A 13,794-nucleotide genomic window follows, 5' to 3' on the forward strand; every position below is an offset into this window, starting at 1 on the left:
CTATTCTTTCAAGCACGATGTTAAAAAAATCACATGACAACGGATCACCTTGTCTAAAACCTTTTTTTGACATCGAAAGGTTCTGTTATGTTGTTTTCAACCTTTATGGAGCAGAGTAAATTCTCCATGATCATCCTGCACAAACGGACGAGTTTGGCGGGGATGCCTAAACTGAACATGGCTCTATACAGACGGTGGGTGTCGATTTGGTGTTCTTGGCTTTTTCCAGGATCTGCCGTAATGTGAATATTTGATCAACTTTGGACTTTTCTAGTCTAAAACCACAATGATAAGGACCTATCAGGTTGTTGACAATGGCCTTTAGACGTTCACATATTACTGCAGAGGATTTTATAGGCGATGTTAAGTAGACTGATTCCTCTATAGTTGGTGCAGTTAAGAGGGTCTCCTTTTTTCAGGATCGGGCAAACAATACTGAGGTTCTATTCATCAGGCATGCCTTCTTTCGACCATATCTCCAGCCGCTTTAAGGAGGTCGGCATTCAAGCCATCTGCTCCGCGGCTTTATTAGACACAACTCCATCCGATGGTCCTAATTTTCGTTGACGCTAAGACAGTTGATGTTCTATGCCGTTTATGTGCCAAATTACATATCTTATCAGGCTTATCGAAGTGCATCCTTTCTTTCAAATAACCCCACGAAAAGTGTCTAACAGTGTCAAATCACATGATCTTTGCGGCCAATTAACATCGCCTTTACGTGAGATAAAAACGGTGAAAGAGCAATCGTTTTGTTAGCTGTGTGGCAAGTGTCAAAAACCACATACGTCCACATTCAACTCACAACACGGGCCATAACAAATTCCTACGATAGCGAAGACCATTTCTATTATGGAAAAAATATGGCCCGATGATGCCGCCGCCGGCCCATAAACCGAACTGAACAGCTGACTGCCAAAAGCCAAACCAAATTCCATTTCGTTTTACTTTTGGTGTTCCAAATTTGTACTGTTCCGATCAAATCATTAAATATTTTATTGATGAAAGCAACAGTAAAAAACTTGTCTAAGGGGCCAGTTATAGCTATCTTTGAAATCGATCCGGGAACATTTTTGAATCGATATTTGACTATGTTTCCCTTCGATTAGAGATTTTTTTGAGAAAAAAAGTGTAATTGTGCATTTGCTTTTCTCTAATTGTTTTCTTATTTTCCGGACGGAAATTCATTTTCCTGAACAGCTGAGACTCTTATGTTCAAAAGTAAAAATAATCGTTCCACTGATTTGTGTTCCATTTTCACAAAATTCCAATGACAGAAACTTTTAATAATAGCTAGAAACACCTGTCAAGAAAATTCAAATGTTTGTTTTCAATGATGAAAACCAACTAAAGCTTAACTGGCGCCTAAGGCGTGGAGTATGAAAGTGACATTTATTTTAATGACGTAAATTTACTAATTGCTATAAACGCTCATCAGTAAAACATTTCAGATGCCTCCTTTTTCAAATTTTACTGATGGACTTGACATTCAGGTTTGATTCATATTCAATTCTGCCCTTAAACACTTTCATATAGGACTTCTCATTTACTTTTTTCATTTCAAGTTTACTCTCTGTAACTGTTCATTATAATATCAGTGTTTACTTGAAAAATGTAACACCCTTTACCTTCTCATATGTAGACTTCGTTTTTTGAACCCTAACAGATTTTTAAAACACAACTTATCTAGATATTATAAAATATATATATTTATTTTAATATAGAGTTTTGTGTAAATAGTAAAATTATATGTTATAATAGTTTACTTAACAATTAAAATAGATTTTTATTTACTTATTTAATGTGTGATGAATATAATTTTATAAACAAAAAAAATAAAACTTACAATTATCAATATAATTCCCTAACTTTTTTAATATCTTAAAAAATATAACAATAAAACAAAAATGAAACTTAATTTTTTTGACTTCTTCTTAATTGAAAAGTGGCTGCGTTTCATATTGGATGGGAAATGTATGCTCAAAAATATATTTTGATGCTTGGCAAAAAATTGAAAACATTATAGGTTTTGTTTTTTAAGTACTTTTCAAAATTGAACCATAAACTTAAAATAGTTTCCAAGGAATACAAAACAAAATGCAATAAATGGGTTGGATAGGATAATAATAGAATAATGCAGCTATGTTAGAATAATGTACATGTATACATTTGTTTTTACATTTTTAAAGTTAAATATCACGATCGGAAAAAATAGAACTATTAACAAACTTCATTTTATAAAGACACCTCTCTTTCTAAATACCAATTAATGGACACATTATCTTAATGTTAAATTCAATAAAATAATCAATTCACAAATCTAATTCCGGTACAAAAATGTATAATTAAAAATCTACAGTTTTTGCATTTCTGTGACGTCTTTTTCTGTCTTGCCTTTGACAATTTTGACACGTAAAAATCCATCTTCGTCCTCTGGATTTCCCGAGAGTAGGCGGTCTTCATTTGGATCGATTTTACTTGATCGACAGAATAATCTGGAAATGATAAGAAAAACCATTGATTAATAAGTTGGTAGAAATTATTTTTCTTTAGATATTGGTTAATTAACGAATCAAGCTCTTTTCAAACAGGAAGACAAAATACAAGCTGAGATAGAAAAATAGGTATATTTTGTTATTGAGGTTAAGGCTGATAGAGGTTAGGTTAACATAGTTTGAAAGGTTTGAACGTTAACGACACATAATAGTTTTTTTTTTACATTTTTAAAACCTTTTTAATTTTAAGGAATATTGGATCTTGTCTTTCCAATTGATTTTTTATCCACTTGAAGAATTCCAAAAACACTACAAAAATTAAATAAAGAAATTAGAAAATGTTTTTAACAAAATTGAGAAGAAATTTCAATTTGAGGATAGTTTGGGTAGAACTTAAACAAGGAAAACAAAAAGTAGTTTTTGTATTTTAAGATTTAAAAATATACCTGCAAAATAAGTTTGTCAACAAAAAATTTAACGCCACATAATTTTCCCATATGTCGCAAATAAAAGAGTTTGGTTATCCCCTTATACCTCTCAAAGTGTTCAAAGAGTAGTCCAAACAATCCTAAGGGAACCTTTAACCAGTGGAATTACCTCTTTCCACGTAAAAATAGCCTCCATTAAAACCCAATTAGCAAAATCTAACAATTGAATAAGTCAAGTTAAAATGTCAAGTATAGTTCCTTCGTTAAACAATACCGAAAAACTAAGATGGTAAGGTAGTTCGATTTAAAAGACCTGTCAAAAATATTTTTTTTGTTTAGTTATTGTTGACGAAATCGTGCAATTACTATCGACAATACATTCATTTCTTTTCTTTGAAAACAATCATAAAAATGTACAACAAATCCGAAGTTGACAATGATCAATAAACCCATAAACTACTAATGCTGATGCACAACAAAAAGACTTAAAAAAAAGAAAAACGGACAGAGGAGGAAATCATTAAAAGCAATAAAACGCGCCTTGTGTAGAGCCCACAGCTCACAGTTCAGGTAGCCTAACCCTTTTTCCCGAGTTAAACATCTCAATCACACCTTATAATTCAGGTAAAAGTTTTATTTTAGGGACAGAAAGACAGAGATATCTTCTTCCAAGGTAATCGCTTTCATCCGAGTGACAATCCGAACCCATCAAATCCTTTGGGATATATTTTTTGTGAATCGTGCTGTTGCTGCTTAGGGTTTAACCAAAGGAATTACCCACTTAGGACTAAATGAGTCTATAAAATGACGACACTTGCTAGCTATCAAGTTCATTTGAATATACGCCGTGTCAGTGGTAAGATCGCCGACAATCAACTAAGATGAGAATTTTCTTTTATATCTGTGGACTGGTTCTACTTTTCATCACACAATGCGATAATCGGAATATCCATTGTCCCGAATTGCCAGAGAAGGCACTCAGAGCCATTCTAGGAGCAACCTACAACGCTCGATACATGAGAATTGAGCTCCCGATGGAAGATGAAACCGGACGTGGAGGAGCTAAACGCGCCTCCGGACACGATGACCAAGACTTTTATATCGACGAAAATGATGAGGAGCAGAATCCTTACGCTGGTATTCCAGCCTGGGAAGTGGATCACATCGAAATATCAAAAAATAGAAAGAAGCGACATCAACCTAAGCCACCGAAAAAACGAAATGCACGTCAAGCCTTAATTGACAAAGTGACAAAATCATCATCAAAACAAGATGTCTTTCAATCGAGACCCTGGGATTGTAAGGCAGAGATTCATTGGATGGACCTGGGCCCAGATTACTTCCCACGTTACATTCGAACGATTCAGTGTAAGAAGAAAAATTGCTGGTATGGTCATTACACCTGTAAGCCGAGATGGTTTAGTGTGAAAGTACTGCGACGCAGCACTGGACAATGTGCTAAGATAAATAGTAAATTTCGAATAGTCACAATGGACGAAGTGACAGGTGATTACGCTGAGCAATGGGAATTTGTTGAGAAGGCCGTGACGTTTTGTTGTGATTGTGTAATGGATTATTAGTACCTTTTTTTAAATTTTTGTTTCAATTCAAATTTTATTTAAGTTATTGTTTTTTTTTTTTTAAATTATTATGGTGGAAAAATTGTTAAATTGTACATAAGATAAAATGTTTGGTTTTTTCGTTTGGGATGTTGTAAATAAGAAATATTTATTCGTAGGTTTTAAAACAAATAAATTATACAATAAAATAATGATTTTTAGTAATTCGTGCATTTTTATTTACATTTTTTCTTTTTCTGTTTATATTTATAAATAAAATAACATAATAAATCATTCGAAATTGACATTTTTCTAATAGTTTGAAGAAGTTAGAAAACTGTTTATCACTTAATGAATATTTAATCTTATATTGGACCGATTTCAGTAATATGAACTTTTAAAAGAGCAAACAACTTTTGAAGTAGTTAAAAATATTTTCAATTCAATGTGACCGAGTACAGATCAAAAATCATAAATTTCACAGGCTACATCTGTTCTTATATTTTCCTTGAACAAAAGGGTCATCAAGTTTGTTGCTCATTTTTTTTTGTCAAGGACCGCATTAGTAAGCGGGGTTTTTCCCTCCTTGAAATAAAATTTTATGAGGGTTTTCGTTTTGTCAATCCTTTAAAGTCTTTTTTAAGATTTATGTAATTAACATGATTTTTTCTCAGTATGAAGATTTCGAATACTTTCTAGAAGACTAACTTGCATGTTTCCGTTTTTTTCAACTTATGGAATATATAATTCAAAGAAAATTAGAATAATCCCTTTCAAGGTAATAAAGTAATAAAATGCGACATGACATTTGGCTCTTATAGGTCAATTTTTAGGTTGATTAAAATAGATCTAGAAGTTCTACCTGCTTACAGTGCGTATTGCAGGAAGATTGTAGTCGTCATAATCGGAAGCGTTATTGATGCACTAAGCTTTGTTTTGCATTATCGTAATGAACAATTAGTCAAAACTAATGCTTCAACAAGTGCAAGTGTTGCTGATAATCCCAATTTATCGCTTTCTTCGAGTTCACAGCAATTGTGGGTGTTATGAAATGCTTTTTAGACCGAATAATATTTGTATACTTGATTCGTGTTAAGTTGCAGCTTCAATTTTATATTTGACAATTTTATCGCACGACAAATTTTTTCCCTAACTTTTTGAGTAGGTAAGATGATTTTTCACATTTTCGATTTTGGTTCGACCTATTGAAACATCACAATCTTTTTCAACTGATATTTGAAAACTGTCTTCTCCACCGCAAAGAAACGCAAATAAGCCGCTACCTGTACTGGAATGTTCATCAAAACAAGCAAAAAACACTTTTATTTTATATTTATGAAATATATGAAAATATACAAACTATGCCAATCAGCAAAATTGTTTTCGACTGATGTGATGTACGTCAGCTGCTTTAATTTCAGTCAAAGTGATTTCGAAAAGTATTTGAAGTGCGAAGTCGATCGAAAGATGAAACTCTGGGGCCCTACTATGTAACTCGATTCTACAATAAAATTGCTTACATTTTGCGAGCGAAGTTTTTTTTTTGTCAAAGTGTAAGTAAAATGTTGAATATGAGTTCCATCTACCACCAAAATTACACCAGGAATTCGTGATTCTTGCCAAAAATAGCGTTTTTACTTTCGTTTCTCTTCCTCATTCATTTCAAAGTTCATCATCAGCGAATAAATAACTCTTTAGATTGAAGCCAAAACTCCGGCAAGTGTTTTTGATATGGTTTGCTGTACAATTCGAGCGTTCTTGTCGATTTATTTTTGGTAACCTGCTGTTACCAACAGTTTTAATGCTGCTGATAACTTAATGATGATCGGAACAGCATTTTGTCTTCGGCGAGTAGTCATGTCGGATGATATGGTGTTAAGTAAGAACAAAAGTCTGTCTTTAGAAAGACGATAGCTCTTAACAAAACTAAAACAAAAGTAAATGTTTTTATTAAGAATGCATTCAAATATTCGTATATAAAGGGTGATTTTTTAAAATCTTTATTTGAATCGATAGCACGGTCCATATAATTTAATGTTTAAAGATTATTTCATTCAAATGTCGACCTTGACTGCACCTCAAATGGTCCATCCGCTTAGTCCAATTTAAGCCTCCTTTTTCCAACATTTCGGCTGATATCTCACGACTAAATGCTTCCAACAATGTAAATGTGGTGCGAGATTTAGTCACAATAGCCCGAATAGCCGCTTAAGTGTGTCGATTAAACTGACCATAAAATGGAAGAACCGCACGATGAACTTTCTTAACAGAGCACGCATTTTGATAATAAAATTCAATAATTTGCAAGCGGGTTTCGTAGACGATTCATGGTTAAATTATAGACCAAATTGAAGATGTTTGACAGTGAAACAAAACACGGAAAAAGTATTGCCAAAAAGATAATAGCTAAGATATCACCATTTATATGCACAAACCCTTTTCCACAACGCTCTATTATTTTGGAATTATCTCGTTTTCTTGTGCGTTCAATTTGCTCGTACCGTTCTTCATTTCCTTGCAAATTAAACCAAATTCAAACGGTGTCCATTTTTATAATAATTATTCTTGTCCAAAAATTTGATGTTCTATTTTTGTTTTGTTTTTTTCTTATGTTCGATACTCTTTGAAAGTACAAAATGTTTTGAAAACAAGTTGGTATAACCGGCATCCGATTCTACTTTCATACGTAGTACGATTTGAAAGTAGAATCGGAAATGAGTTTTGAATAGAATCAAAAGCAGAATCGAGTTAGATAGTAGGGCCCCTGGACCAATTTTAACTCAATATGTAATTTATATTTAGATTTAATTTCTGGTGGGGAACTTAGTTTTTTTTAATTAAACGATATGTGATTCCAACAAGACGAGGCAACAAAGAACACAACACGAAAAATTATGACTTTATTTTGTTAGAAGATATTTTTTTCTGTGAAGCTACGCAAACTCTAGAACAAAACATTATCTACACTAATATTATAAAGAGAAAAGATTTGTAATTTTGGATGTAACGAATAAACTGAAAAAGTACTGGACCGATTTTAATAATTCTTTTTTTATTAGAACGCTACATTTTCGCTGAGTAACATACCTAGGCTATTAGATTACTTTAGAAATTCCTATTTAAATCAACCGAAGGTGTAAAAAACTTTGTCATAAAATGTCTTTGATCGCATACCCTGCGAAGAGTATTATTGATAGGACAAAGAATTAAATGACAAAAGTTTAAAAGACTTTTGATTACCTTCTCCGAATCGCTCACAAAATGTAGTTGATGCTTTACCGTACCGTACATATGATGTTAACTAGTCGTCAGAACTTGTCAATGCTTTAATTGAAAGTGTGGAAAATAACAGTGGTTAACTATTTTTTTTGGACGCTCCCGTTGGCATGGGTAAAACCTTTCTTGCCAATTTAGTATGGTCAAAAGTACGATTATCTGGAAGAAAAGCACTGGCAGTGGCATCGTCAGGAATTGCTGCAATCCTATTAAATGATGGGAAAACGATTCACTTTACGCTTTAATTACGTATGGTCAATCGGTTAAAATGGTCCCCTGGGAAAGCTCTTACACGACAAGTCGCTGATTATTTGGAAAGAGTGCACCATAAGCCATAGAGCTCATGTAGAAGCAGTGGACCGCACATTAAAATATATAAGAAACTCAAGCAAAATGATGGGTGGCGTAACTTTTGTTTTCGCTGGAGACTTTCGCCTAACTCTACCAGTTGTAACAAAAGGCACACGAACCGACGTTATTAAAGCGTGTCTCAAATCATCACTTTTGTGGCTATTAATTAAAACTCTCAGCACATTTATGCAATAATAGCGGTGGAAATTTCTCAGAAAATAAAATAATATTGTCACCCAGAAAACAAAACAAAACAAAAAAAAAGTACCAGGTGATTTTAAATGTTACACATCTCTTGGCACCGTGTTTAAATTCCCTCAATCCTGCTGACTTGCCACCTCATGAACTTAAATTAAAAACAGGTACGCCTGTTATGCTTTTAAAAAATGTAAACCCTCACAATATGTGTAATGGTACAAGACTATTTATCAAAGAATTAAGAGATAATGTGATTGTAGCCCCTATCATTACGGGTCTCGCAGCCGGTCTGCTTGCACATGTTCCGCGGATCCCGATGATACCAACTGATTTACCCATATCTTTTAATAGGTTACAGGTCCCTTTACAAGTATCATTTGCCCTAACAATAAATAAATCTCAGGGACAAACTTTTTCCATAGTTAGTATCGACTTAAGGAAAGAGTAGCACTTTCTTGAGTAGGATCTCCTGAAAAGCAATACGTTTTGTTGCCACCTACAAATACCACTGCCAAAGTAGTGTACTACAGGTGATTCATGGTCGTTGTAATTAGCATGCTTATAACTTAAATATCTGTACCTATTTATGTCCACCCGTGCGAAGCCGGCAATAACCGAAGAACTAGTTATAAATTATCTCAATTTATTGTGAATAATATTCGTTTTCAAATGTTAACCCTTTGCTTCCTATTGGTTTTGTAGTGAAACTGCAAAATTAATATTTTTAGATTTATTTTTAACGATTTTATTACGAAACCTAATGGATTTTTATGAACTTACATTTGACACCTCCGGAAATAAACGGTTAATAGCCAGTTCAAGCTTAATAACAAATTTTATTTAGATTATTTTCAAAACCGAAAAATTTCTCTTAAATCTTTAAATTTGAATGTTTCTTTCCTAAACTATAGAATAAGATTATTGCGGTAAATGAAGCAGTAAGCCTCTGCCTCGAACCTCTAGTTTAAGCCCAGAAAATTCTAATTTTACGGGAGCTCAAAAACTTTGTTTCGTTTATATACTTAGGAAGTATTAAACCAAACCAAAATCAAAAGTCGAGGAGATCCAGGGATGCTTTCAAAGGAAACAGGTGTGGAGCTTTTATAGAAGAGTCAAAAAGAAAACAACTTTATTCACTAGCCGCCCTGAAGCTAGCTCCTAGGAGGAGAATACCGCAGTCGAGACGCAGTCAATGCTAAAAATCTGGAGAGATCATTTCAACAAGCTGCTTAATTGTGATGAAGTGAACGATTCCGTATATTGTCAAGCGTATTATATGAACGCCTGAAGCCATTTACTGTCGAACTAATTGGCTCTTATCAGTGTGGCTTCAGGCCTGGAAAATCTACCATCGACTAAATTTTCACTCCACGCCAAATCCTGGAAAGGCTCAAGAACATAACATCGAAACACACCATCTTTTCATCGATCTTAAAGCAGCCGATGACAGTGTAGACGGGAACGAACTATCCCGTGCCATGTTTAGTTTTGGTATCGCTACCAAACTGATACGACTTATCAGGATGACGTTGGAAAATGCTGGTAGCTGCCCTCTTTCAGGCGGATGAAGGATCTCTTGGTATCTTCGAGAGGAAGGTTCTATGTCCGGTTTGTGTCGACAGGCAAAGTAACATCTGGCGGAGAAGTTATAATCATGAGTTATACGAGCTGTACAGCGATTTGCCACTAGTCAAAAAACTCCGTGTTCAACGCTCAAGATGGCTAGGGCATGTCGAGCGGATGAACATTGAAGCCTCAGCCCGTAAGGTATTCAACGCCAAACCTGAGGGAGCAAGAAGCAGAGGCAGGCCTCATCTCCGGTGGAGTGATCAAGTTGAAGCCGACGCACTTCAACTTGGTATTCAAAATTGGAGGCGGCAAGCTAGAGATCTAGTAAGCTGGCGAAAGTTATTAGTCGATGCCCAGGAGAACAATGCGCTGTAGCGCCAACTAAAGTATAGTAAGTATTTAACCAAACACATTGGTGTTCAGCGTTTTGCATTTGACCAAAGGCTTTGACGTCAGATTGAATCCGATTTCAGAGTTATAATAATCCAAAATTTTACATATTTTCAGTATTTTAATAACGAATAAGTCGTCTAAACGAGGCTATGACTTAAAGTTTTTGGAATATATTTTATAAAATTATGTTGTATTTTTTTAATTTGTCTTTGTATGTATTTACTGTGTTTATCATTTTTGTTATAACAAAAACGGTTAAAAACATGAATTTAAAAAAATTAATTATGCTTCTGTACTTTTTTATGTCTACCAGTTACTGGTCTGAAGCTATAGAGATCTTAACTTCAAGTCCTTTTTATAAAGTTTCTTCCGTAGAACCGCTTAAGGAAAAACGAAGGAACATCAGAATTAGAGTAAGGAATGCTCGCAACAGTACAATTTTTACTTTTTTCTAAGAACAGTTTGGTTTATCTGCATTATTAAAAAAGTTATTTTTAAAAGTTTTAAAACTTTAAATTAATAAAATATAAAGTGAAACATTTTTTTTTAAGTAATTTTTGACCAATATTTTGGTGTTTGAAATTTTCGAAGATCATTAACAGTTTTCGAAGCCTGCAACTTTAAAATAAAATAAAAAATTCGTATGTAGCGATTTTCTGCATTATAAAAATGTAATAAAAAGGACTTTTGCGTTTATAAGTGAGAAGAGATATCGATGCTAATTTAAAAAAAAATTAAGCTAAAAATGTCTCACTCTTAATTGTGTACTAAATTCAAAAACGAAAAATTTTGCTGATAGTCGTTTTGGCTTTTGCTTTTTCTTCATTTTTTTTAAAGCTTTTTAGTAAAAACTTAATGAAATGATACGTTCAAGAATTTTTAAAAACTGAGTAAGAAAGTAAAATGTTTTAACCAGTATAAAAGCAGCCAACAAAAGTATAAAAAATTTATTATTCCTTTGTTTTTTTGAACTCAAATTATTAAAAAAAAAAATAGGCACAAACCTACGAGAATAATAAACAAATTAACATTAATGGAATATTTGCTCTTAGCAAAGCAGTGAATTACTCGTATATTTAATTTCATTAAGACATTTTATATTTAATTTTTGTGTTTGCCTCTGTGTTTTTTATTTTGTATGAGTTGTTAAACCTTTGTTTGATAATCTTGTTCTAATTATTGAAATTCTATTTAAATAATTACTATCAAATTTATGATAAAAACATATTACTATATAACTTTTATTAATTGTATTATTACTCACAGAACATAAACTAATAATTTGGCGGTTGACACACACATTTTAAAACTACATTATTCAAAAAACATAGTAGAATGATAAATTAGAATATTATTGAGATAATGAGCAAAACGTGTTTCAATAAATACTAAATATTTTATATTTCTTATTCACAGAACTAAGCATTTCCAGAATTTTATGATAATACATCTATTTATCATTTTTTGGTTTAATTTTTATATTTTATTTGTAATTTTAACATAATACAAAAAGAAATGTAAAAACAGTATTTAAAAAAAATACTATACATAATATTAAGACTTTGAATTATTCTGTTCTTTTATATAAACAAAGTTTAACAGAAAAATATTAGAAGTCTTAACTTTTTCCTTTTGAGTATCACAAATTTCAAAATAAGAAAAACCAAGACATTATTAAAAAAACGGATTTAAAAATCCTTTATTTAAAAAAAAGAACAGCAGCTTCATTTCAGCGTGTAGCACCCTTTATAACTCAAACCTTCCTTTAGTACTTTACACATATTTAATCAATTCGAGAAGCCAACTGGGTAGGTCTCAATAATTTGTTCAAGATCTTTAACTTCAAATTTTGCTTCCTCGATGGTGACGATGACGCTAGCGCTGATATGATCACAAGTTTGATTCTCTTGGGAATGAAAATTTTTATCCCGAACGGGGTTAAAAACAATCATACCTAAGGAAAACGCCTGGTTTGATACGAGCTGTAAAGGGCTTATTAAGGTTAAAGAAATATGTTTCTGTTGCTTTTAAACCAACCCTTTTGAGGAAAGCCGAAAAAAGTTTGAGCAAGCCAGGAAGGCCAGCAACGCCTATATTCGTCGAACTAAATGTATCAACGACCAAATTACGTCAAAACATACTGAAATGTCCCAAAGGCAGTAAAAATGTTTGGTTATTCTTAAAAAACATGAGAAATTCTTCTTCTTCATCTTTACCCCTTCTCTCGTACTGCAAAATACTAAAAAATCCGTTCTTTAGCCGTACTACGCGAATGTAGAATTGCTTCACTCTGTCTGTAAAGAAAAAACATCCAAGTTTTTAATTCTTATTCTTTTTTTTATTTTGAACTTTTGTTTGGGTTATTCTCGCTAAAGTTGTTATAGATAAAAATTTATCTTTTTTATTATAAAATACAAGAATTATTTTTAATGCTAATTTTGGAGCATACGAGGGTAATAAATCCGTATTTATAGATATATTTCGAAAGACGTAGTGAAAATTCTATCAACAGAAAAAAAGAAGAAAATTGATGGTTAGATTTTCATACAAACACAAAAAACTAATTCAATATGTGGAGGCAGCGTTCGAGAAAAGTGAAAACTAGGTTATGAGCCAAGAGCGGATTTTGCTACCTTAAAGTGGTTAGCATAACACGGGATAAGGTCAATTTAAAAACACGCTTTTCTCAAAACCTAATTTTCTCAGACGCAACCATAACATCATATAATTAACTTACAGCTGGAATAGGACAACCTGTTGGTAGGTTTCCAGCTCTCCTAACCATATCTCGGAGGGTCATAAAAATTGGATCAGTAATTTTTTTTCTCAAATGAGCACTACAATATGTAATTCGGTCAGCTTTGAAGATTGTAATTGGTTCTCTATTAACAGCTTTAGCATGAACAACAAAATCATAATAACTATCTTGAACTTCTTTTTGCATTTGAATATCGACATTAATTCGATGTTCTTCGAGGCTTTTGTCAACAGAACAAGAAAATCGTTGGACATATCCCTTTGATGGTCCACACTGGATGTCGTCAAAAACAAGCTTTATTTTTCCCTAAAATATAGACAAAATTTTACATAGACAAATATATGACTTTTATATTTATACATACGGCATCAAATGTACTGGGAAACGTAATTAACACCATTAAAACATGAAGCTGTTGGAGTTTATTGATTCTCCTCGTTAACATTTTCAAAAAGACACTGGCTAGTTAATTTTTGTTTACAGATTTGAAAAATATTTATTTACATATATCTATTTTAAATATCAACCATAACGAGGTTCTCACTTAAGATTTAATCGTAAATTCAATTAAAAAATATTTAGTGAATTTGGTTAGCTTATAGTTGGTCAAAACATAATTAGACACAAAGGCGAATTTTGATTTCAGTATTGTTCAATTCAATCAACTTGAAAGTTGAATTCGAGTCGAAAGCTTAGTTTATTCAGTAAATATTATCTTAGATTAGATGCACGCTTTACAAATAAAGGTCACCGATTTTTAAAATTTG

General features: G+C 32.6%; 2 protein-coding genes across 8 annotated transcripts in view; one reads left to right on the forward strand and one right to left on the reverse strand.

Annotated features, from left to right (window-relative positions):
• Positions 1 to 1,682: 1,682 nt before the first annotated feature.
• LOC129939223 (copper-transporting ATPase 1) overlaps positions 1,683 to 13,794 on the reverse strand; it is a 107,659-nt gene continuing 95,547 nt past the window's right edge. For 5 of the 7 annotated variants that reach the window (XM_056047157.1, XM_056047158.1, XM_056047162.1 and 2 more), the window contains one exon: positions 1,683 to 2,495. In XM_056047157.1, coding sequence (XP_055903132.1) covers positions 2,354 to 2,495 — 142 coding nt within the window. In that variant the 3' untranslated portion in view covers positions 1,683 to 2,353. Of the gene's footprint in view, positions 2,496 to 2,719; positions 2,805 to 13,794 lie in introns of all 7 variants that reach the window. The other 2 variants (XM_056047160.1, XM_056047161.1) reach the window with 2 other exon arrangements.
• Positions 3,801 to 4,727, forward strand: LOC129939225 (protein trunk). The gene has a single exon (XM_056047165.1). The coding sequence runs from the start codon at positions 3,805 to 3,807 to the stop codon at positions 4,501 to 4,503; it is 699 nt and encodes a 232-aa protein (XP_055903140.1). The 5' UTR covers positions 3,801 to 3,804; the 3' UTR covers positions 4,504 to 4,727.

Source organism: Eupeodes corollae, chromosome 1 (assembly GCF_945859685.1).
Source record: "Eupeodes corollae chromosome 1, idEupCoro1.1, whole genome shotgun sequence".
Classification (NCBI taxonomy): domain Eukaryota; kingdom Metazoa; phylum Arthropoda; class Insecta; order Diptera; family Syrphidae; genus Eupeodes; species Eupeodes corollae.